The sequence below is a fragment of the Cygnus olor genome, chromosome 5 (assembly GCF_009769625.2).
Source record: "Cygnus olor isolate bCygOlo1 chromosome 5, bCygOlo1.pri.v2, whole genome shotgun sequence".
NCBI classification, from domain to species: Eukaryota; Metazoa; Chordata; class Aves; order Anseriformes; family Anatidae; genus Cygnus; species Cygnus olor.
Window position 1 is genome coordinate 13,080,763 of NC_049173.1, and position 25,832 is coordinate 13,106,594.

Consider the following 25,832-nt stretch of genomic DNA (forward strand, 5'->3'; position numbering starts at 1 on the left):
CATGCCAAGCTCGAGTGATTTTGGCCTAAAGGTAACGTCTGCACCACAGACGGCAACGCGGTGCAGCAGTGCTTGGGCTGGAGGCCGGGTAGCGGGAGGCAACAGCTCGGCACGCAGCTCTTCTGCCTTGGAGGTGGAGAAAAAGTGGTGGCACGGCTGCGTCTGCTCTGTTCCCGCAGAGATACGATGGGCTCCCTACGTGACGCAGCTGTGCCAACGCGCCGCTTTCGCTTTGCAACAGGGTAAGGAGAAAAGCAGGTGCTCCAGTCCCAGTCACGGAGGTGAATCAGGAGAGAAGGCAGTAAAAAATGTTACTATTTGGCAAAAGTCTGGGTTTGCCATGTAACACGTGGAGAAAAGCAGCTGCACTCTGGTAACCAGCATTATTCCGGGCTATTTTAAGACCCTTACCTTGCCTCAGCATCCAGGCTGGGATACCAGCATGTTCAAATGTAGCAGGAGGGTTCATCAGTTTATCTACAGCTCAATTCACCTGACATCCTGGTACATAAATGCATTTTGAAATGAAGAAAAACGCTACCTGTAAGCACCCTATTAACTGGCAGGTGATATCTCAGGTATTTAAACGCAGATGTATTTCTGCGCTTTGAATAGTACAGGCTCATTATTTAAATACTGGGGAAGCAGACTGACAAATGCCAGGACTTAGAATAGATATATTTTAAGCTTGGAAGAGAGCACGATGACTGGAATCGTCTTCCCTGCATCAGATCAACGCACCGAGCTGGCAGGCTCAGGCCCTTGCACGCATACACGTGCACTGAGCTGGCACGCACGCACTTGAGTGCTTTTCCCACTCGGTGTAGGCTAGGAGAAATGACAAGGCAGAGAAAATACATTTGCAAGCCTCCTCTCTACCTCTGCCAATAAATATTTCCGCCGTGATGCCTGTGGCACAGGGTAACTCCGGCGGTAAGCACCGGGGGGGCGCAGGCCTGCGCCTGCTGAGCCGCTGCGAGCGCTCTGCTGGATGCTGGGCACCTTCATCGGCACCAGACCCCGTGCCACCAAGTGACCGTCACCCGGGGAGTGGTGGCAGTCAGACGTGCAAGCAGGAGGTGGCCTTCGCTTCTGCTTGGGGCGTTTGTGTGGGCTACAGAAGGCGTGGGGAACAAAGAGTTAAGTCAGAAACACCACGTACCTGGAACTGATGGTGAAATTCCTGCCTAGTTGGTTCGTGGCAGACATCCCTGATTCATCTCAATTTTAAAGTATCTTCTGTTACTCAGGACTTTTTTTTTTTTTTAACCCACACGTTTTTAAGCATTACTGTGATCATGAATTTCCTTAAAATCTCACAGCTAGAGCTAGCTGAAATTTGGCTAAGGAACCAAAAGAAGTGAGGAACTCTGGAAAAGAAAAGTATCTTTGCCTTCAGTTTGCTTCCAGCTCTCTAGTCCCATCAGCTAAATAGCTGCCAATTCTTTTAATAGAATTTACAAAGGCATCTCTTGTTTCCTGAACGTTTTGATGTGCTTGAAATGAATTTCTGCACTTTAAACAAACGCACTTGCGCCCTCCCTGCAGTAGGAAAGGCCTACTGACAGGCTGGTTCCTCACAGCATTTGGGGGTTTTACAATGGAAAGAAGCATTATGCAAAAGGCACTTTCTATGTCTCTTTTCCCCTTTACACTTAATAAGAACTAGGGAGGCAGTATTATTTTTCTGTTCATCTGCTTTTGTATAGTGAAAGTACTCTTTACTATCAAAAAGCATTTAATGGATATATGAAAAAGTTCAGGAAAAGCCATTTAAAACAATGTTATTTACCATATGCACCCATGTTCTGGGCTTAAGAGGACACCATCAACTTGAAAGCGGGGAATTAAAACATCCACAGGAAGAGCTTTAGATACAAGGTCTTGCTTATGGACTTTGCTGGATGCACCAGGCATTTTACACTTGTTTCATTTTGTCTTCCTCATGTTCTTGTGTGAAGTGTAAGAAAAAACCTACCCCAACTACATCAGGAAAAAAATAATCAGGCAAAATCCTATCCAATGCAGAGACCACAAAAGATGAAAACGTCTCCAATTACTACACAAGTGAAAAACATATTTCAGACAAAATAATTTCTTTGTTTTCATTTTTAATATTCTTTCAAAAGGGGTAAATGTTACAGGATTATTACCCCACAACATTGCATCTTCCATAACTGTGAAAACTGAATGCAAAAATCATGTGGTTTCATGATGCTTGAGAAAGTGGAAAATATATACAAAGTATCTTCAGGGTTAAACTGGATATCAATCCTGTTGTGTATAGAAGACCAGATTTTCTTTTCCCTTAGACTACTGTAACCTGGAGAACTGTTTTCCAGGTAGTATGTTATAACTTCTTCTGATTTACCCGACTGTTGCTTAGATGTGGTTATCTTCAATAATCCATAGGCTTACACCAACATTAAGCATTACAAAAGAATCATTTTCCTTTAAACTAGTGCACGAAAAGTTAACAAAAATTCTACTTTTGTATTCTGCAAAGAAAGGCACTGATTTATGCATACTTAGAAACCACCACTGAGAGCTACAAACAGCAAAGCAAGGAAAACAATGCAAACACCTCCATAAGCAAAAGTGAAATACGGTCATTTGGGAATTTCTTTTTTTGGCTAAACATTGTGAAGCATGGCTGGGCAATGTTGCATTTTGAAAGGTGAAAGGGCAAGAGAATGCATCCCGTTTCTTATGTGTAATTGCTAAGGTTTGGATTTTTCTGCTTGAGAAAGACCCCATACAAACCCGTTAGTTGCCCACAACGCACTCTCGAGTCACCTCTTCATTCTACTTCTTCTTCCCCTCCAAGGCAGATGCATAGGGATGAAGGTGAAGAAAACCCCAAGATGACTTCAAACACATGTGCCATCCCCCGGGCAGATCACACCCTCCTCAATGCTCTTGCTGCTTTAGAGGGTCGGGCAAGAAGGGGATGTGCTCTTTGTCTCTCAGCTGCCTTCTCCAGCTCCCATCACCAGTCTGACACCTCCTCCTGGCTGCACACCACACCGGCATCCTCCTCGTGGGAGCAGTTGTGCGTACCAACCTTGGCGTGGGCGCACTCCAGCAGCGTCTTCTCCTGCCCCGAGCACTGGACGTCATCCAGGAGGATACGAAGCGAGGTCCCTTCCCCAAATTCCGCCTTCTTGCTTGCCCTCACCACATGGGGGAAGCCCAGCTGGCGGCACACCACGGCAGCAGCCGCCGAGCTCCAGCCATCGTCACACACCGTACCCCATTCACCGTCGATGTAGACCTCCACCCGGCCCCAGCTCCGTCCACGGCCACTGTGGTCCATCAGCCGCACGGCGCCGTTGCGGGGTTTCTTCTTTCTGCGCTGTCCCTTCCTTTCCCCCTTCCCGGGCTTGGGGACCCTGGGGCTTGGTGCTGGGGTGGGGACCAGTATCCTGCTGTTGTTCACTGGGAGTACTGGGATTCGGTCCACCCGGTCCAGGGCTGGCACGTGGGACGTTGCAGGGTCTGGCCAGCCTCTCCCCGGGGCCTCGGTCGTGGTCCTCAGCCGGGGACGTGGCGTTGGTGTTTTCACAATGAGTTCTGTTGGGGAATAACCCAGGGAATTATCACTCTGACATTCGGAAGGTACTGCTTAAGGATAATGATACAAATACAGTGCTGATTTTTGACTGATTTAACTCCTCTCTTGGAATTTGCTTACTTGGTCCTGTTGAGAAGCAAAAACGTTCCCTGTAAGCCAGTATTTCATCAGCTAGAAACGCCTGCTGCTTTTAGTTAGCAGAGATGACTGCACGGCTTAATGCCAACAAATAAGACTCTTCCAAGAAGGAAACATTACCCAATTTCCAAGCAGTCTACTGGCAAAACTTCAGGATGGACATTAAAGGGTCCGAGCTGCAGTTCCACAGCCAGAAGAGGAGTTCCCCACCGGACCCTTCTCCCCTGCTGAAAGCGCTGTAGAGAGACACACTGTTCCTGCTATTCTCCTCATTACTAATGACGGGATCATTACAAGACCGAGAGCTCCGGCCTCCCCACTGTGCCAGATGCTTTATTCAAGGGGCTAAAATCGCGAACATTCGAAATCAATTCTCTCTGGTAACTGGAATGTGCAAAAAGAAGGGAGTTGCCAGGACAACACATAAAACAGGATTTGGGGTTGTTTTTTTCTTCCTTAGGAAAAAAAAAAAGATCCTTGAACTCCAAAGAGCTGAAAATTCTTTACTGTCACAGTTTCCAGGCGTAACTGGACTTGCTTATTCACATATGCTCTATTTTTAGCTTACAAATAAGTTTTAGTTTGTCAGAAGGAAGCAATTCAGAATTATTTGGAACAATAATCAATTGAGCTCTGACAGTGTCCACACATCTGCAAAGACGTCACAACTTTTGGATTATTTCCTACATTTATCCATTCTCATTCATCATTTGTTTTGTAGAAGAGACAGGGAAAAATACAGTTGTCTTTTCCATGCTTAATATCCATTGCTCTCAAAAGACAACCCAGTGCAGTGGCTCAGTTTTTGAAAGAGCCTCCCAAATACTGCTATTTGGAGAAAAATGGTATTTCTAGTGTGAAAAGTTTTGCCTTCTCTGGAAGCTGAGGTTCTGAATGCAAGAAGTAAATGTGAAAGCCTTACCTGTGCACACCTCGGGTGCTGGAACCTGATCTGGAAAAGCACTCACAAATTCCAGAGCTCATATAATGGTATGCAGGACTGCACAAAAGCTAGCAGTCACCTGGGAGCGCTTTTCACCTCACTCAATCAAGTTGTTATTTCATGTTACTCTTCAGCGGGCTGTTTATTAAATACACTTGCAACAAATGCATTCTCCCAGCTAATGCAAGCCGCATGCTTTGCTTATTCTGTCACATTCACACTAAACACTAACCAAACAGCAACATATTTACAGCTCTACCTCCTTGTTTTCATGCTTCTGAATCAAATTTTTCATGCTTGGTTTTCACCTGAATGTGAATTCAGTTCTTGAAACGCTTAGCGGAATCTCTCCCACTGCTTCTACATTACAATGTGATGAAAACTACCTTTTAAACAAAATCAAAAAGATTTAGTTATATGTATAGATTAAAAAACTGAACTTTGGACTTGCATAGAGAATAAAGCTTACGAAGAAACAGAGACAAAGCTGGCTGAACATGAAAAAAGTTAATAATGCTTGGAAACTGCATTCACAGCTTGCAAAGGAAAATGTTTCTACAGAGGTGCTGAGTGCTCGGGCATGTCAACAGTTAATAATTACCCTTAGATCTTGTTCCACCCTAAAGACTCAATCTTAAAAGGTGATGAGTGCCCTCATTCCTTTGTGAAGTCAAAGCTGTACAACTCATCAATGATTCAAATGCAGTGTAATGCGATTAATGTAATTAAAAATTAAATAAGAGCAGTCTGACATTAGAGTTCCTACAGTAACGCTAACGTCATTACAAAGTCGTTAGAGAACTGGCTACGTACTTACTCGTGTAAACAAAACGCAAAGAGGAAAAGAAATGTGATGCTGCCTAATCTAATTTTGAGAACTTAATGGTGTATTTAATTCTTTGCATTTAACACAGCACTCGGTTTGCTGCAGCTTCATCTACATCTTTGACTACTCCACTTTTAGCAGCACAATACTTCATTCAGTATGAAGCAATCACGAAGCCCTGGAGGGTTTGGATAAGCCAAAAGTTCACCTGAATGGCTGATCACTCGAGTCTTTTGTGAGCATTTTCTCATCACATATTCTCTCTCTTACAACTAACAATGACTCAAACCTCGTCTTGCTCAATGAGCTATTTCCCAACCCTTTAGCCATAATATCCTTCATCTCCTGAAGTGTTCCTCACTTCCTGAAGGCACTGCAAAAATCATTTATCGCTGAAAAGTGCCACAGAGCACTGGGTCTCGGTACAGAAACAGTCATGGGGAAAGCGTGTTGTTGGTAATGAAACAGTTATTATGCAGCACAGAAAAGGGTAAATGTACAAGGGCAAAAACTGCAGAGATTTCACATGGCTCGGAGAGGGGAAATACCTCCTGCCTTATGCCTTATTTGAACCAACTCCTCGGATTCAAACCAGCTGGCAAGAATTAATTTTGAGGATACTCTGAAGCCTGCAGTTCTGGGTGGTCTCCACGCATAGGGAGAGTGCAAGCTTCGAGTTTATATTTACTGCCAGCTAACACACACCCATAATAACCAGCAACAATGACACTTACTCTCCTTTGGCACAAACTTTATGAGCTTGCTTTTTACTTTCACTGGCACAGGCTCAACTCGGCATTTTCCTGGTGGTGCTCTCCTATGAAAAAAGGGACACATACGGCGTACAATTAATTCCTTTCCAGTGGCATCATGAGCCTTTGCTTCCCATTGTTTTTCGATGAATGTAATGCTCACTGGAAAAAAGAATCTGTTTAAATGATCCAAGAAGTCTCTTACAGTAGAAAACATAATTAAACAATCACATATCTCCATTGATCAAAGTCCAAATATTCACAAGTCAATGGAGTCCTCTGGCTGTGTTTTCACTTGCCATTGCTGAATCCATTAAGGAAATAAAACATTGGCAGGTCCCAGCAATCCAGAAAGAGATTAATCAGACTGAAACTAGAAATCACAAAACTAGACAGCGTATGTTGAACATCTGATACAAAGGTCATACTAACACAAGTTTTCCGGCTGTCTTCAGAGAAGCGAAATAACAGACTATTATTCATACACAAAGCCAAAACAAAATACTTTCCCTTTTATCACAGTCAATACAAACGTGGAAAGCAGCCAGGTGGAGAATAAAGAGGTCTGTGATTTGTCACTGCTGATGACTTGTCATTTTAGTAGTACCAAAAATGCATTAGTTTCAAACAAGAACTCGAAGCGTCTCCTACAGAGGCTTTCTCTTAGAACCACACATTATTTTGACACAGATCTGTTTGCCATGGAATTACAGCTCACTTCTGAGAAGTTACATCCAGTTCGTAATCACTTTTTCCTATGAAGGTTGCTTGTTAATCTGCAGCTTCTTCAGAGGTTTTCAAACTGGTTCAAAAATGCATGATGCATGCGTTTGGAGGATATAACTCCTTTGTAATTAGGATTGTTTCCATTTGCATTTCTGTGGAAGGCAAAAAGTTCTTCTTGGTAGTGCAACAGGGATATTATATTCCTACTTTTATGAATTTCCCTGTGAATTCTTTCGTATTCATATTGCTACAGCCTACAGACTAAAGAAACTTCTTTTTAAAATTGAACTTGTGACTGTCTTTTGACTTCTGCTTTTTTATTTTTGCAAAGGTTGTGTAATACAAGCCCCTTAATACACAGTTTACAGGAACTATCCCACTGTGTTAGCTAATGGAAAATGCTCCTGACAGAGGACGAGTCAGAGGAAAACAGGCAGCAGCACTGGGGTCTGTTTCAGTTTGGGGTCCCTTTCCAACATAAAAATAGAACAGTGGTTTGGTTCAAGAGAATGCTCAGATAGCTAAAGCTGTAAATTTAATTCGTTTGAAAAAATAAAAGCAAAGTCTTACAAAGTCCCATCCTACATGTCTAGCTAAACATATTCTGGGGTTTAGCCAACAATAGTAATGTTTTAAAAACACCAACTTGGAAAAAACAGCTATAAGTCTTCCCGTAAAACGCTGCTCTTCCCTGCCTTGCCCAGTCTCAGATACAAGCCCATGGGACCCAAAAGGTGTGACAACGGCCCGATTTCCTCGTCCAAGCCATTTTCCCTCCTAAAACACACAACTAAGACTGTACTTTTTTGACATTCCTTTTTGTTGTCCTTCTGCTTTGTCTGAGCAAGCACAGCAGGGTCAGCTCCGGCTGCCTGGGCACGGGGCACCTGGATGCACAGCACCATGGTCAGGCTTCGCAGCAAGAGCATCCCTTACCTGGAGGTGTCCACCACTTTGTACACCACCCCATGGGGAGCCGTGGCGCTCGGTACGCCAGTAGACATGAAGTAAAGTTCCCCTGGGAAAAAGAACACACACAGCCATGAAAACTCTCCGTGGAGCTTCTGTCCTGCACAGCACAAAGGCACTCGGCATCACAGGTCATAGAGAGTCAAGAAATGATGGGACTGACAGACAGAGGTCTGGCTACTGGAGCAAACAGTGCAGCTTTGCATTTGGGATTGTAATGAGTGTTCATCTGCATTCCAGCGGCAAAAAACACACTCGGTGAGATGAAACTTTTACATATTGCCTTGAAACATATCTAAAGGGGGGCCAAAGAAAGCTGGGGAAGGACTCTTTATGGGGGATTGTAGTGATGGTACAAGGGGTAATGGCTTTTAACTTAAAAGGAAGTAGGTTCAGATATTAGGAAGAAATTCTTCACTCAGAGGGTGGTGAGGCACTGGCACAGGCTGCCCAGAGAAGCTGTGGATGCCCCATCCCTGGAGGTGTTCAAGGCCAGGCTGGATGGGGCTTTGGGCAACCTGGGCTGGTGGGAGGTGTCCCTGCCCATGGCAGGGGGTTGGAACTGGGTGATCTTTAATGTCTCTTCCAACCCAAACCATTCTGTGATTCGACGAAACATTATTTTGACAAATTTGCACTGCATGTTCAGTGGAAAAATGTTTAGTGTGTCCTTTAACTTCACTAATGTAAAACAGCCAAACCCTGAATTCCTTCTGTTGAAACAAAATGAAAGGAAATTAAGACTGTTCACACTCCTTTCTGCCTTTTTCAATGAAGCACTCCTTTGGGGTGAATTACAGGAGAACACGATTTTGTTTTTGCTTTCTCACAAAATGAAGTGTATCTCACAAGAAAGGCATTTGGATTTGTGACAGCTCTGTCAAGCTGCATGGGTAGGGCTCGACCTTCAGCCAAACACTTTCCATCACCATTTACTTGACGTATTTTCTCTTAACTGCATTTCCATCCCTCTCCTCCCACTGCGCAGCAGGGGCCAGGACAAGCAGTCCACTCCAACACTCTCCTTCCACATCCCAAGTTTCTCTTCTGGAAATTACCAGGCAGAAATAGGGATGTGGGGTCCCTGAAGCACGCAGGCTGTCACATGTGCACCCCGCAGACACAGCATGGTACCTGGGGTGTCCCTGGCGTGCTCAGCTGCCAGGGGATGGGGCTGTTGCCTTTCCAGTGGGTGTGCAATGAGCCAAAAATACAGGTGTCCCCACCACATCAATACATCCACTGCTCCGGCTGGATTAACATTCATCAGTACAACAGCCTCAAAAATAAACATTTCTGTGAAGAAAAGCTTCCTAAAATAAACTGTGTGGTAAACCTGTAAAACCGGGCTGCCTGCACACCAAAGACGTGTTCACTTCAGGGAAAAAAAACTCCCTCAGCTGTTATTGACAAATTCCTTTCCATTACAACAAAACAAGCACAAGGCAAAACTACCTCTGAGAACAGACTCCAGCCAAATTTCCACCTGGCTCTGAAATACTCATTTAAGCCATGTCTTTCTGATTTTAGGGTGAGATATTCTTCTCATCACAGCACTGTAAAACAGCTGTACCTTCCATGAACACTGGCAATTAAAGAAAATGGATTTTAACTCCAAAAAGATAGAATTCCAAATTCAAACTTTTCAGCTAATACTGAATTTGGACGGTTTTAATTTCCATTGTAAAACGGGAAAGCACAATGCATATGATTCCCCAACAGCCACTTGGGGAATGATCTGCACAACTGTACAGGAAAAACAGACATTTAAGAACTGGGCTACAGCACCAACTCTGCATTTCCCAGTCACACCTGAAGCTACTTAGCAACAGAGCTTTCACTGCAGGGCTCATTCTCTCCCTGTCAGTCTGTCTGTCCACAGCCAGCAGCTGCACACTCTGCCTGCCCATCTCCAGTGCTCAGTAATTAACCACGTTGCAGTACAAAGGTAACGACCACCAGGTTTCATCCAGGACTGGCTTCTCAATGCCAGTTGAGAATTAAAACTTCCATTTAAAGATTACACTTTTCATAAATATACTGACTTTAGCACTAAGTATCTTACATGCCACTGTATTGTATTTGAAAGACAATGTAAATATCTGAAAAATGTAAAGGTTGGACGTGGTGCTTAGTGACATGGCTTAGTGGGTGATATTGGTGGGAGGGGGATGGTTGGACCAGGTGATCTTGGAGGTCTTTTCCAACCTTAATGATTCCATAATTCTATGATTTTTCAGTTCACAGCAGCTCCCTCCTGGAATGCAAAATGTCTTACAAATACAGCTACGCAAAGCTCCACCGAGACTACATCTGCCAGTCCTACGCGGAGCAAAATCCCAACTGACACTAAGAAAATATGCTCCTAAACAGCCCTTTGCAGATGCCTCACTCGAGATGTAACACAGAGCTTTCACTCTGATTCACTTTGAGAGGCACAAATATTCCAGGTCAGAATGAGCAAATTCCTAATTATTGCCCATTATATCTGCTTTCCTGCACCCATCAGTGGATGGCCTCCCTGGCCTCTTCTCAGCTGTTTCACTCCAAAGAGAAACTGTAAGCATGTCATTCAGGGTGACATAAGTTAAATGATTACCTGCTTCATCTTCAGCAAAAGAGATGATGTACTGATAATAGTTATTGATAAGCCCAGGGAACATGCAGGTTTGTCCCGTCCCCATGCAGATTTCACTGTACTGCCACTCTCTGGTGGTACGATCCTCCTTCAAAGACATCAGGCGTCTGCAAAGGAAAAAAAGAAGAAAAACAATTAAAAAACTTGCACCAAAAAACCAAGAGGATGATTTATGAACGTTAATTAGGAAAACTGAAAGGATGTTTAATGCTTTCTACCCACATTAGCTACAATATGAGCTGCAGCCCCTCTGAGAAATGAAAAACAAAACAGATACATTAAACACACCCACAACACCTTCTCTTTCAGGGGCAACACAAGCCCTTGAAATAGGGGAGAATTTAAGGGATTTTAATGGATTTTTTTTTTTTTTAATATCTTTGGTGTCTGCAAATGTTGCATCAGAGATTTCGGGGGGGGCTGTTGTTGTTTGGTTTATGGTTTTTTTTTTCTTGTTAGTCTGTTCTCAGGATGCATTTGTATGCTTTTTTACACTATTTTCTATATTCTAAATGAACACCGTATCATTGCCCCCTTATTTGTACTGACACAGTGTGAACCAGTGACATCAGCAGCTGCTGGCACACGGAGATCACACTCCTGTAGAGCAACGTGGAGCAAAGGCTATATAAAACGTGCCCCGTGAGCCCCCTGCCATAAGCTGCCAGGCTCTGCACGCTGCTTGCAAGCAGCACGTAGCAGCAGGCCAGCAGTGGTCACAGCACCAGCACTCACAAGCAGGTGTAGCGCCACTGGAGGACTTCAGCTGGGGTTACAGCTTATTAAGTGTCTGAAATATTTACTTACCCACTCATAAAATCACCAAATATGTACAGGCCGTTCAAGTTTGGAGACTCGCAGCCCCGATAGACATAGCCTCCCGTAACAGATTTCCCCATTTTGTGTGGATACGCATAGATTGGAAGCACATCATCTGTCAAAGAGAAAACATATGTGGCTTGCCTTGTGTTGCATATGATGCAGACTGGTTGTTTCTGTAGATGGTTCTGACTAGCACAATACCATTGGGTTCACCTGAGCACCTTTAATCAAACGAACTGCTGCTGGAGACAAATTTAGTTTGATTTTATCTTTTCTTAAACAAATTTGGTAGCCCCATCTAGCTGGCTGTGCTAACGAAGGACAAACCAGCCCAGGGAGACCAGTTGGCATCCCATCTGCAACAGGGGATGAATTCCTGATAAGCCTGAGTGCTCTCCATCAAAACCTGACCATTCATCTGAGCCCTTCTCCCTCCCCAACCAGGCTCTGGTAGTGCTGCTTCTGGCCAGTCTCTAATCAGCCTGCCTGAGTCTGCAGGCTGCTTTCAGACACACCGCATCTATGCAGGAGATGCTTGCCCAATGCAGCTGGGTTTCGGTGGTGAAAGGCAAGAAAAAAGAGACAGGTGATTCCAGACTGCAGGCACTGATGAAAAGATATGTCAGATGTCAGTGCGAATAGCTTGTGTTTCTCTCAAATGGGGGAGCTCAACCTGAAAGGGCCATCAAATATTTACGGTATGGCACAGGCAAAATGTAGCACTGGAACATTCGTTGCAAAATTAAGTTAAAACACAAGACAGAAGCAAAACAGAGGAAGATGACTTGATTTTGAGTGTGCTTCCTCTTTCCCCCCTTCCCCTTTTGAAACTCCTGGTAACAGGTATCTCCTCGTAGGACCTACCCCTCCTTCCCCTTCTACCTCCCAGCCTTCCTCCCTGCCCCTGTGTTGGAAGCCTCAAGTCGCAAACCTGGCAGCTGCACACCAGAGGCATTTCATCTAAAGCAGGTGTTTCCTACGCTTACGCTGCACTTATCTCTGTACAGGGGTTGTGGCAGTTCACTGTTCTAACAGAAGGGTCTCTAAAGGCATCAGAAATTGTTCTGAATCCCCGGAGACCTCGGTAAAGCACTCACCATGAACGCTAGCGGAGGTGCTGTCACACAGAGAGCGCTAAATGGGTTCTCTGACAACTGCTTCAGCAAAGGGAGCGCAAAAAACCTGCTCTGTGCTCTCAAAAGTTTTATCAAAAAACACTTAACTGCTCTCACTCTACTTGCAGCTACGTTAATAAATGGAAGGAAGTGCAACAACATCACAGAGCACATAAAAGAGAAAAAATCAGAATCTCAGACAGCGCAAACCAGCGCCAGCCCTGCGGCCTCCCTGGATCTACGTGGAGATGCTCCAGCACACGACGTGGTCCAGGCCAGACTTTGTCACACGATACACTGACCTCACACACGCACCAGAATTTAGCCAGCCAGCAAATACCTCGAACCCAAATTTGCAAACTGTAAAAGAAATTAAACTTTTCCTTTTTGGCACAGCTAAAAGGAATCCAAACACAACGTACGTCCAGTTACCTGCAAAGCAGGCAGCGCACATAGTGGTTAGCCAGCTTACAGAATGCATTTTGCTCTTCTTTTTCAATAAGGTCACCACTTGGGAGTTATGGAGAAAAACAGAATTTCTCCAAATTTTCTTTGCTTCTGCAGGAAAGCTTCTTTTACGTGGAAAAGATGAAATTGTCCCCCGATATCACAGAATCACTAGGATATTTGACTAACTGTATGTATTGCCCAGAAATACAACAGCTAGCACATTTCATTTTTCTCCTAAATAAAAAAATGGCAACACTTGGACTTTCAGTATTTATCCGCAAGTCAGTTCTGTTCTAGACTGAGCCCATAAAGACGTCCATCTCAAAAACGGACGTTTTCAACCAAGCAGTCAGGCTTTGAAGGCAGGAATTAAAAATGAAGGTGCAGAAAACTGCACAGTGTGAGATGCAGCTAATTTAGAGATAACTTATATTTACCCATTGAAGAATTGGCGCAAAGTTTTTTGTCATAACAGCTGAATCCTTCCCTTGCCCTCCAGCCGTAGTTTTTCCCTTTCTCCACGATGTCGATTTCTTCATATTTGTTCTGCCCTACATCCCCGCAGAAGAGACGCCCTTTCCCTTCCTTCGTTTGAGGTTCACCCCTGTCAAAGGAGCAGCGCCACATATTTCTCACTCCGTAGGCGTAGACTTCAGGGCGAGCCTGGGGATCATCAATAAAAGGGTTGTCTGGAGGGATTCTGTACAGAGGCCCCCGGTCATTATTGTTCACATCGATCCGCAGCACTTTGCCCAGCAGTGTTGATCTGTATTGGGAGAAGAAAGAAAGTAAAGAAAGAAAGAAGGGAAATAAAACTAGACCTCAGTTTAACGGGCATTTTCATTCAGAGATGGTTTTTAAAAGCCTTGGGTTTTGTTGTTTCTGTTTTGGAAAACACAAGTCTCTCCATGGGAAGTATGCATGAATATCAGCGTGGTTTTAGGGAAAAAGTAAGCCCGGGACAGAAGACACCCCCAGTTTTACCTCCCCCAGTTCCTCTTCTCAACCTGAGGGCAACAGGAGAGACACGTGGAGCACACAAACTTTTAGGGGCTCATACTTGTTCTGGGCGTTTCCAAAGGTCCCAAACGGATCCCCAGCCATGCCTCCATCTCCAGTAAATATATAGAGATAGCCATCATCGCCAAAGAGCAGCTCTCCTCCGTTGTGATTGGAAGCGGGTTCCTCGATTTCCAGGATTATCCTAACCACAAACAGGAAGGAAGCGTTACCTATTGCACGAGTCCTAAGCAAAGGGCACAGTAACAACGGCCCAGTTTGTCCTTGACACATGCAATCGGCTGCGGACCAGCTCTGATGTGTCCTCCTCCATATCCATGTTGCTGAATCTTACTTGGGCACAACTGATTTTCCAGCCTTATATGATTCCGACATATCTTCCGGATTACAGAAACACCAAATTGTGTAATAAGGAAAACCTGGGAAATTACACGGCAGGGTATACTTGTAATGATACTTTTCCTCTGATTCTTCTTTCCTCCTTATTAGGCTTTTTTTCTTTTTTTTTTTCCTTTAGAAAAGGCATCTCAGCTCAAATCAGACTGCAATCTGCAAGGGAAAGGACTCCGGTCCATCTGTGCATCTGTACAGCATTTGGCACGATCCTGATGGGCGCTTTCAAGGCGACCTAAGACTTTGCAAACATTATGCAATAGTTAAATCGTTACAAAGGGAAGAATCCTTAAAGGACAATTACATACACGGGACTCCATGAACTTCCAGAACTGTTAAAAGCACTACCACCAGCAGCTCAGCGTCTTGACAAAGCAAAGGTTATTCAAAGCAGTGCCAACAACCTCTACCTTCATTTTAAAACCTAATCACCTCTTGATTTTATGGTTTTTGGTTGGATTGTTTTGTTGGTATTTTGTTTTGTTCTTTTTTTTTATACGCCTAGCCTCTCTTTCTTCCCAAGAAAAGAGTGAAATATACGAAAGTATAAGTTTATAGAAAGGTAAAGGCAGGAATACATGCAGTGGAGATTCCCAGGTGTAACAACTGAAGCTTATTTTATTCCAGCTTCTAGAAAAGACCAGTTTTCATGCTGGGCTTTTATTTTTCATATCTGCAAAAACATATGAACATAATCACTTGTAACACCTCATCTTTAGCGAACTTTTCCCCTTTTGAAAGCACAGCTAGTTACAGCCACGACCAGACTGTAACCTGTGGGAAGGAAACCAGCCGTGTAATTATCCTGTCACCTGCTGCAAACCTTGCCACTCCTGACCGAGCACACGGGCTGCAGCCGGCAGAAGGAGCGAGGGAGGATCCCGTGTGATCAGAAATGTGGATTTCCCTCAACCTCCCAAAGAAGATGGAAAAAAACCAAAACGCATAGAGCAAGAACCTGCAGGCAAGCAGGCGCAATGCACACAAAGCCTCAGCCCGCAGCTCCCTGGTGGACAGCATCTCAGGATGAAGTCAGCGGGAGCCGTGCCTGCACAAACACAGCAGGACCACAGATTTCTAAACAAGACAGCTCATGGGTTTTGACATCTGCAGGTTTAAGCTGCTGACTGGCCATGTCTACAGGCCCTTCCTGAGGACCACGTCTACATTCTCTTTCCCTGTCATCTACAGTGCTGCTTCCACTGAATTGCTACAACCGCTTCATAAACCAGCATCCCCCTTCTATCATCAGCCTACGAGCATTTCTGAGCTAGAACCATCCACTGCTGAGTGGTAAGAAAGCCCTAATATAGCCTGCGCAACAAAGTAAAATTCTTAAAATGAATGCTGTTCCAGGGCCTCTTCACACAGTGGTTCAGTCCTGGGGTTCTGCAACAGGTTGTAAGTCCATAGGCTGCCTCCACAAACAAACCTCTAATTATCTCTGCATATTAATGTGGATCAACTGCAGGGTCAGACTCAAGCAAATAAATTTTCCAATCAAAATGCTCTCAGTAACAGCATGGTGATTTCCATTTTATTTAATTTGCTATTAAATTTGTAATGTCATAGGGTCGAGCTCTCATTCAGATAAAGAAACGTGGGGACAAATTCATCGTTGGTACAGCATCACCGAGTTTGTTTCCACCTATTTGGGAAACCTTTTGCTTTGGCATGAATTTCACTCGTGCTTTGCAGAAATCTATTGTAAAGGGTAATCAGGGTCCTCCTTACTATATATATATACTTATGTATTTATAGTTACTTACTATTTTTATATTTATACAAAAATATGAAATAAACCAAAATTTACTAACTGTAAATAACATTCAATCAAAATTAATTTTTCTGACACACTGAACTGAGAAACACGAATGTTTTATTCCTGAGTGCCTGCAGTTCATCCATGGAGGAAGTGTTTTTCCTGTCTCAGTGTGCTAGGCATGGACTTGGGCTAACTTGCTAACAAACTGGAACACAAGAACAGTAACGAGCTAAATAAGTCTTATTCATTACTAGTCCTTAAAAATGCACAAGCTGTCTTCTGAGATCTTAAATACATAAACGTGTGTACAATACCTTTCAGAACCATGGTCCAAAGTATTCATGTCACCGGGAGAAATTCTGAACTCACTGATTCGGATTCTCTCTTCATAACGAACTTCAACCGAATAGTAGACATACACTTTACCAGTAAATTTGAATTTAGGATGGAAGACAATACCTAGAAAACCTCTCTCGTCTCCTTCCCAAGGCGAGGTAAGCACGGCTTCGCTGATGTTCAGAAAGGGCTTTTCGAGCCTGGACCGATCGGGGAGGTAGGTCCACACCAGGCCGACCTGCTCAGCGATGAAGAACCTGTGGGTGCCGTCGTTGGCGTGCACCATCGCAACGGGGTTGCGCAGCCCGTTGGCCACCTCCGCGAGGCAGAGCTGGAGACAGCCCTCTGCATCGGCCGTCACCAGCCCCAGGTTCTGGTTGAGGTTCTCGTTCGCCAGCAGGTGTGGGAAACAGTAGTCCGTGTCCTCCAAGGACAGGTAGCGGCAGAACTTCGCCATGTTGTTCTCCAGCGCGATTAACTCCGGGTCTGCCGAGAGGTAGCGAAAAATGGAGCGGCATTTTTGCCACACTTGCTGGCAATAGTCTTGGCAAAGTCCCGGTATCGTCCGCACGGGGGTGGAGGGATCCTCGGCGTCATACAAGTGAGCTGCGTACGGAGAGCATTCCTAGAGTGGGAGAGAAAGAGCCTCAAGCCATTTTTGGACCAGGTTTGAAACAGCTGAGCAGCAGCACTAACGGGAGAAACTTCACCTTAATTACAACATATGTTGTGGTTTATTCGGAAAATATATTAACAGAGGGAAGGAGCTTAGAAAGTGGGTTTATCTCAGCATTCACAGAAATGATCTTCGATATTCCTGGTGACAGCTGGCTCCCATGTGCGGATATTCGTTTATTCCCACCATAGCACTAACTCACGAAAACCAGTGACGACACATCTCTTGCTACATCACCCTAGTAGCCTGTACTGGGGCCAAAGAGACTTTTTCTCTTGGATCCATACAGCCCCAATCCACAGCCCCTGGGAATGGCTGCAGCACAACCCTAATTTCGAGAGCCTTGGAGATCCACATAAGGGCTGACTCAAGTCCATATAGTTCGTGGCATTCTCCACTACAAAAACTCCTCCAGACGGACACATTTTCTTTCTTTGCCACTGCAACCCGGTACTACTGTCTGTAAATTACAGACTGACCAAAGTGACTCAGTTCTGCTTTGCAAGGGCTTTTCCTTGCAATAAACATACAGTGTTTTCCAGTTTCAATGCATCTCCTCGACAGGCATCTCAGAAGTGCTCTCCAAATAATGTAACATGACTCAGTGGAGGCTCGGTTATTTTCGTAGGGTAGATAAATAACTGAGGCAAGAAATGCAGTGAGAGAAACTATCCTGCCTGAATAAAGTCCGCACTTTTTAAGTCCTAGATGGCATTTCTAAGCAAGACCAGCTTAGTTAAAACAAAAAGAAAAGCTACAGGAGCTGCTTAATGCAGATTACAGCACTACTCAATAGCTGAAAAGATGTAATATCCAAGATACTGAAGTATTTAAATTAGCTGATCAGTGCACACAATATTTAATTTTTATTTTCCATTACATTCCACAATAAACTGAGAGGCCGTATAACAGATCATTAGCGTACAGTAAGCTTTCCCCCTGTAATGTCAAGCCATTCATTGCAAAATGAAGGTTATTATGCCTTCAAATGAGCAGCAATTAATGTGGTAAAAAGGAGATTACGTGTGACACAAAACACTGAAATTACATACGCAGATGGGGTAATGGCACTCAGCTCCGTTACATGAACCCAGAGGTGTGCCAGGGACAGAAAAGAGCTGCAGCATTTGCCAAGGCAGTTGTCACAACTGAAAATTTGGCCTTAGAAAACCAATTTAAACAAGAGAACCGGGAGCGAGGGCTGGTCGCTTCCCTTTCTGCCTATGGAGGTTTCCCACTCCAAGAGAGAAGGCACCCTTCTTGAGCACCAGGACGGGTCTGGTTCTCTGAAAACCTATTTCAAGGCGAGCAGCGAGCTCATGCCAGGCTTCAACAGCAGAATTCAGGATTGCACAGAGGTATGACTTCCCTGTCCCTTTGCCACTGCAGGATGTTCGAGTACAAGAAGAAACACTTGTCAAAATAATTTGATTACATTTGAGAGAAATCAAGAACTGTGTGTAGAAAGGGACAGAAGTGTGCTGAATAATTCACAGAAAACCACTTATTAATTCAGGTACAGGCTATAAATTTTATATATAGTGAATAAATGAAAGCACAGCGTTCTGGAGCAATCGCAGTGCCTGAACTCCCATTTTGTGCTTGTGTGGGCAGAGGTGGAACCATTTGTAGCCACGTCTTGGGCTGGTGATGCACTGAGCTCATTAGAACATTTCAGTGAATCATTTTTTCCACATTGAAATACCTCACTGCTTCTGAACGAGTTTTCAACAGTCGGGTTTCTGACGTACGCAGGAGACTTGCTTATCGTTTCCAGAGGCAGAAAGATTGCTTAGCAGGCACTGCTAACTTGTCTTCTCCTTGCAAGTGGACTTTTGGACACTGTTTCAGGAACACAATCGAAGTTTCTTGCTTTCAGTACAATGTGAGATGAACTGAAAGTCAAACCTCTAGAAGCTCTTGTGGGAAAAGGTTGTCTTTTTTTCTTCACACTTGCAAAAACACAAGAGCTCCCTGCAAAATGCTAAGAGCAGGATTTCTGTAAAGGCACTTTGATCCCATCTGAGCACAGCAGACTAGACTCCACTGTCTGAATTAATTTAAGATTTACACTTGCACGGCACAGAGCTGCCACTATTCTGTCTCAGGGGCATTTTCATACATACGAGGCCACTGCTGATGATAGGGTCGAACTCTTTGATCCACGCAGACCGTAATCATCCTGTTACCGTACCTGGCCACAGAACATAACCCTGTGGAAATGTTCCCTGCGCAGGACGGCTGCCACAGAGGTTTCGAGGCCACATCCTCGGGCATCGCTCTGCACCCCTCCTCAGGACTGCTAACACCTGGTGCGTGCTACCAGGATACTGTAACCCAGCGCAAAGAAACACCCGAGGCCGTGAGCTGGGCGTAGCGAGGAGCATGCTTTGTCCAGGCAGCTCCCCTCCTGGGTGTCTTCAGCAGCTCCAAAGATCTGGCCCTGGCAGGCTGCGGAGGCTCTGCAGGATGTACTGCCCACACACCCAGCTCTCAGCTGCTCACGGGTTAGAGCAGAGCAACGTCCCCGTTCCTCTGTCGGACACCCGCCAAGGGCCCAAAGCTCCACCGAGAAGCCTGCTGATGCACAGGTGCTCCCGGGGAGCACGCCCAGGAGGATGCGCTGACCCTAATGCACCCAGACACGGGCCAAGGCAGCCCTGCCTGGCCGCGGGCGCTGCTGCACCTGTGCCCACGTACCCCCGCCCGCGCCGGGCACCAGGGCTCAGGCGGCCGGCTGCTCTGCCCCCCTCAAGTCCCCCGCGTGGCGGAACCCCGCTGCGAAGCCCACGCGCCTCGTGCGGCTGAAGCCCCCCGCCCAGCCCCTTGTGTGGTAGAAACCCCCAGAGCAGCTGAAGGCTCCTTCGCGGCAGAACCCCCCAGCGCAGCTGATGCTCCCCGCGCGGCCGAAGCCCCCCGGTCGTGCCGAGCAGCTCCCCCTCACCTGGCAGAGCAGATCCTGCAGGTGCCCGGCGCAGGCGGCGTACGTGTGCCCGTCGAGGTGCGCGCTGAGGCGGTAGAAGCGCTGCAGCAGCGCCCGGTCTCGCCGCGGCTCGCAGCAGCCGAAGGCTCCGTAGCGGCGGCAGAAGGCGAGGCCCCGCGGCGGGCGGAACGGCGGCTTGAAGTCCAGGCACTGCGGGTGCGGCCGGGCCGGGCCCGGGCCCAGCGCCGCCGCCAGCAGCAGCGCCAGCGCCGCCCGCGCCCCGCGCGCCTCCCGCATCCCCGGGGCCGCCGCCGGGGCCCCGAAGCTGCGGGGCAGCGCTCAGGAGCCTGGGCCGGCCCCCGCCGGCAGCCAGCGGCCGGCACGGCGCGGCGCGGCCCGCCCCGAGGGGCAGCGCCCGCCCGGGGCTTCCCCCGGCCCGGGCGGCCTCGGAGGGAGGCGGCATGGCGGGGCGGGGGGGTGCGGGCCGCGGGGCGGCGTGGAGGAGCCGGGGGTTGGGGCGGGTTTGCTTCCAGCGGCCCAGACGCGACTCGGCGAGCGTACGCGGCCGGCTGCTGCGTTCAGGAACGCGAAATCCTCGCTGCGCGGCCCGCGCTCCTGCGGCCTTCGGTGGTACGAGGCCAGGCTGGGCTTAGCTCCAGCTCGGGCTGCTCTGGTGCAGCCCCTCGGAGCGCGGCCCGGGCGACGGATGTCCCCCCGTGCAGATGCCCCTCGGCTCAGGACTGCGTGCCCGGCGTGCTGGCCGCATCACCCCAACCCAGCCAACATAAAACTGCCAACTGCCAGCTCCCTTACCCCTCTGCTTCACGGCATGCCCCTTCGGCATGCTTACTCCAAATGCTCTTTGTTGTTTATTTTTTGCATCCCGTGTCATAGTTCACATTATCAACCATTACGACCAAGTCACAAGTAGACATGTTTGGTTTTTTTTACGCTGTTAAACGCAGCTAGCCACAGTGGACGCTGCATTTCAATATTAACATGCAGACTGTCCATAAAAGACAAAGAATGCAGAGTTCATGCTGACATGCTATTTTTGACTCCCGCTTTGAGACTAAAGAACTGCTGTACAGTGCATATGGACTGTAAAATCACTGCATGGCTTGGAACATCCTGTCAGGAGACCATATGTGTTACAGCATTTAATAAGAGTTTGTTTTTCTCTCCATATGCTTATGTAACTGCTACTAAGGTCACTAAAAACTTTGCATATGTGCAGGCAACAAGAATACCTGATGATCTTACTTCAGAGTTCTCTACCTTTTTATTTTTGTCATTAAAACCAAACCAAACCAAACAAACAAACAAAAAAAAACACACTTTTTTTCATGGATGACCTTGCTAAGAGCATTGGAAAACAAACAAACTAGCCACTGCCCTTGAAAACTTTACATGCCTTGAACAAAGGCAGTTATGCAATCCCGTATTTCTGTAAAAACAACAGATATAAATGAACCTCCTACTCATCCCAGATAATCTCTTATTCCCGTGGATAACGCGGGCTGTTGTCTCAGAGTTTGTGATGATACTTAAACATCCCATTAAAAAAATACCAAACACATCCTAACATTGTTAATTAACATTGTAAGATTAATACACAAAGAAGGGATTGCAGTAACCAAACATTTTCTGTGATAATGAGATTTATCCTATAGCCTCTTGATTTGCTATTATAGCCCCTGATTAGTTTGGCATCCATGCATTTCATTCAGAAATGAAAGGAAAATTAAAGGCTGTGCATATTTAGCAGGGAGTTTTTGAACGATAAGAACCATAGATTTGATCTGCTTGTGACTGCGAGCTGGCATGAAATAGCTCTGGGAAGTCCTCGGTGTGCATTCACAACACACCCCCTGGAATTCTTGTGCTTTGTTGCATACCCCAAAGTGCCACAATTCGCAGTGCTCTGTTTGTTCAGGCAGGGCCATTTTTTGGCTTCCTCCCAAGCTGGGGACCACAGAGCAATTCATGAGCAAGGCGCTGTTGAAACGGAGGCTGGAGCTGCCTCGGCCTCAGCAATGAGCTATGTCGAGGACGAGCTGCATTTTGAATCATATTGTGAGCTGTGTTTCGAGGCTTCCCAGGTAGGATCATGGGCTGTGTTTGAGGAATCATTGCTGTAGTGGATAGGAGCGCACACACACCTCTAGCTTTTATTTCCCGCTCTGCCTGGAGGCTCACTGTGTGATCATTCCCAAGTTACTGTTTTTCTGCCTAGATTCTCCCAGTTGGAAAATGGCAATCTTTCACAGTGTAGTTTATTGATATTTTTGATTGCTGTTTTGTTATTCTTTATGAGGTCCCTCACTGAAGACGAAGCTCAGGAGTGGAACCACTGCCCTTGACCTGAGGTTCCAAATTTAAAAGGTTGCCCTTGTTGCTACCTGAGAGCAGTAACGTGTGTCTGTCCTCTGTGGAGCAATTACAGAATGGATCTGGGCTTTGATTTAGGCACTATTCACCAAGATCACAGGGCAGTTTGAGAACTGGCCACTCAGGAGGTTTCATATCAAAATAACTCATTTTAATTTGGATAATTTGAACAATTGTCCTTGTGCTTAATGACCCAAATAAATCGGTTGAATATTTTCTGCTGTATATCAGCTATTGAAAACATAGCAAGTTGTTTGTTTTTTGGGGGGGGCTTGTTTGATTTGTTTTTGTTTTGTTTTGTTCTGTTCTTGTTGAGGCATTGAATTACTCCTATTCCCTCTGAAGTCCATTGGAGTTTTACCAATTGATTTTCAAAATCAGCATTTGTATTGATGGATGAAATTGAAGAAGCCAGGTATCGAAATGCAGAATTTGCTTGCAAACGACACAAAAAAGAAGAAGTGTTGATCGGTTTGGGGTACTGAACCTGCAACCCTTAAGACAATTAAAGCAATCAATACTCACAGATACTCTGCAGCTCAAAAAAAGCAGTCTCATATCCCTCAAGCTGCGCTCCTTGAATGTGCAATGAACAGATTTTTTCACTCGTTCTGCATACATTAGAATTTGTTAGCATTCATAGGACAGATTGCTTAGAAATGTGATTAAATTGCATTTGATCAATGACCAGTCTTTGACCCAGAGTCTGGAAACTCCACCTTCAAGTGCAGTTTGGGTCAAAAGCGAGCAGTTTAATGCGGTGAACCTTAACAGCCAAAGGACATACTGCTGCTACCCAAGCCAACTGTGATCACTATGCCTGAAAGCATAGCAGTTGGGAATTAAACACAGAGCTATAAGTCTTTGTGGAGGAAATTAGGCTTTGCCTTCTCATTATGTGTCTGATCACTAAACCCTTCTGTTCCTCATTTGTTTTCTAAGTGTTTTGTTTTCCTTACTTGAGGAGATACTGAGAATAGATAAATATTATGAGAACAGCAGCAAAAGGATGCATGTGCATGTAGATAACATAGCCCCAGACCCACAGACACACACAAACAGATGAGAGCAAGGTAAAGCATTTCTTTCATAGAACAAAATCCATGCTAGGCAGTTTTATAGTGATCTGACATGAACGCTGCTTGTTCCAATGGCTTTTAGCATTCTACGTGAACAACACAAACAGAATACATCAAGTCTTTGGAAAGATGCTTAGAAGAATAGTTTTACAACACAGTCAAAACCAAACGGGCATCTCCTCATTTAAGCTGATTTGTCAAGGAACACAGGCATGTGTTGGGCAGCAGCTGAAGCCCCGCTGACTGCACCAGGCCTTCTGACACATTTTGGTGTTAAGGCAGCACTTAATGCAAAATCCTAAGGAGCCAGCCCAGTGCAGGCAAAATCACATGCTACATCAAGAGTACCATCAGAGGGTTCGATAAGCGGAAATCCTGCTGCCTCTAGACATACTGGGAAGAGTCAGATATGGAATGAAATGTTCTGCTGCAACATCGGAGACCTAATTTCTCCTGGTAATGGAACTATGAGTTCCTCGTATCCTTTAATCCTGTTATTATGAAGCACCTCCTACTGCTTTAGCCATACCCTCCGGTGCACATTCCTGTGCCCTGTGTCATATGTCATGGGAAGCGTTTGTACAGAACACCAGGATGGCCCTGCATATGGTGTAAATCAGCATAGCTCAACCACAGCTCTGTGCGTGATAACCAGGATGCACACACAGACAGCGCACTGCTACAAGTTTTTCCTTTCATCCTTATGCTCATGTTGTACACAAGGAGGATGGAAATATCATCGTCTTACAGCAACCAAATAACTCCCTTGCTTCTTTTGCTTCACAATTTGCTACCATAGGAATTCTAACGCAAGGGCCCTAAAGAGACCATATGGGTGGTAAGCGTTTCTTATGTGTGGCACGTACAGAAAGACCGTATTTTCTTATCAGCTCGCGCACCAGCAGATCATGCAGAAATGATTTTTAAAAATTACTACTATTTTCCCTGCAGTAACAGAAACAGAACAATAAGTAGCAACCCTTGAATGATTTCCGTCTATCCTACAGTGCATGGATCTTTTCCCCCCTGTTTGGTCACAAGAGGAATAATAAAGCCATTAAAATGTACATTTCTTTTCAGAAAGTATTGTATTGATTTTATGTAACATCTGAATGCTTTGTGTTATATATTACATATAACCATATAATTTGTCTGTAACAAGAAACAGCCCAAAAGACTTGCTCACTGAGTTGTACAAATGAGCCTTTCCTCATCAGTGATCCAAAACATCATAAAATTGCCTGCTTTTTAGTTTGCTCTGAGAGGTGAAAAAGCTCACTTACAGAAGCGTGTGCATTCCACAGAGAGAAAAGATAATTTTTTTTGTAGATAGAGCCTGTACTGAAAAAGAAAGGTCCAGTTTGAATCCATGCCTTTGTCCCTGGATCATTCAGCCCCATCAGTAGTCTGGAGATAACAACATTTTTGATTAACAACCACGAAAATGTTACTTTTATGGAACAAAGCAAGCAGCAGCCCACTCTGCTGTTACTCCACCCTTATTGAAGGACATGGAGCTGTAAACAGGCTGTTCAGATATTTTCTAATAGCTCAAAATAGAAGGCGCAGACAATAAAGCAAGCTCCAACTTGAAAAATTCTTCCCCCAGATAATCAGCATAGGAAGGTCTTGCAGCAAAAGGGTATAGATGCCGTTCCAAAAACAGGGAGATGGGAAATTTACTAGTTCCGAAACCTTTCTGACTGAGCAATGAAGGAGGTAACACTGCCAGCTATACCAAGCCTTCAGACATGTGCTTTTAATAAAAGACATATCTGGGGACCAAGTGACCTTTCAGGAAGGAAAAAATAGGGGGAAAAAGAGAAGTTACATGAGTCTATGTGGACGACTTAGCGAGGTCTCTTTCGGAGGGACAGGGAGCATGGAAGTGCAGACGATGCACAGCTTAGGACCCCCAGAGAATCCTGACCCCAATGGGCAGCTCCTGGGTAGCTGTGTCCCTTGCATGACTGGCCCAGCACTAGCAGGCTGCTAGTAACCACATTTTCAGTGGATTCCAGTCAAGTACAGTGTCTTCATGAAATATGCAGGGAACAACATTTTCTGCTAAGGGAATACGCATATTGTCAGTCTGTTTAGAGAAGTAGGGCATTTAAAGAAGGTCAAGGGTATCACACTCCTCCATCCAGTGATTTTGTGCCTTCTCTTTCACATTCTCTGGGTGAAGTTGAGAAGAAACGCATGATCATTTCCTTTCACAAAGCAGAGGAGGGCTTTGGCCAAGGGTTTCCTTTCCAAGGGTGGCTTTCTGCCACCATGGAATATCTTCAAGCCT

At 45.5% G+C, this 25,832-nt stretch overlaps 1 protein-coding gene across 1 annotated transcript; it reads right to left on the minus strand.

The window, feature by feature from the left end:
- Positions 1-2,094: 2,094 nt before the first annotated feature.
- On the minus strand, positions 2,095-20,363 carry HHIPL1 (HHIP like 1). The gene is made up of 9 exons (XM_040559057.1): positions 20,088-20,363; positions 16,446-17,092; positions 14,014-14,157; positions 13,391-13,719; positions 11,374-11,500; positions 10,528-10,673; positions 7,896-7,977; positions 6,216-6,298; positions 2,095-3,573 (listed from the first exon to the last, which is right to left on the minus strand). Exons 1-9 carry the CDS (start codon positions 20,361-20,363, stop codon positions 2,990-2,992), a joined length of 2,418 nt encoding a protein of 805 aa, XP_040414991.1. The 3' UTR covers positions 2,095-2,989.
- Positions 20,364-25,832: the final 5,469 nt, after the last annotated feature.

Coding starts and splice junctions, on each gene's coding strand:
- HHIPL1 (XM_040559057.1), bottom strand. CDS start 20,363: ATGCGGGAGGCGCGCGGGGCGCGGGCGGCGCTGGCGCTGCTGCTGGCG. Junction 17,093..20,087: donor TGCAGGATCTGCTCTGCCAG/GTGAGGGGGAGC, acceptor CTCCCACTCTAG/GAATGCTCTCCGTACGCAGC. Junction 6,299..7,895: donor AAAGTGGTGGACACCTCCAG/GTAAGGGATGCT, acceptor CTTTTTTCATAG/GAGAGCACCACCAGGAAAAT.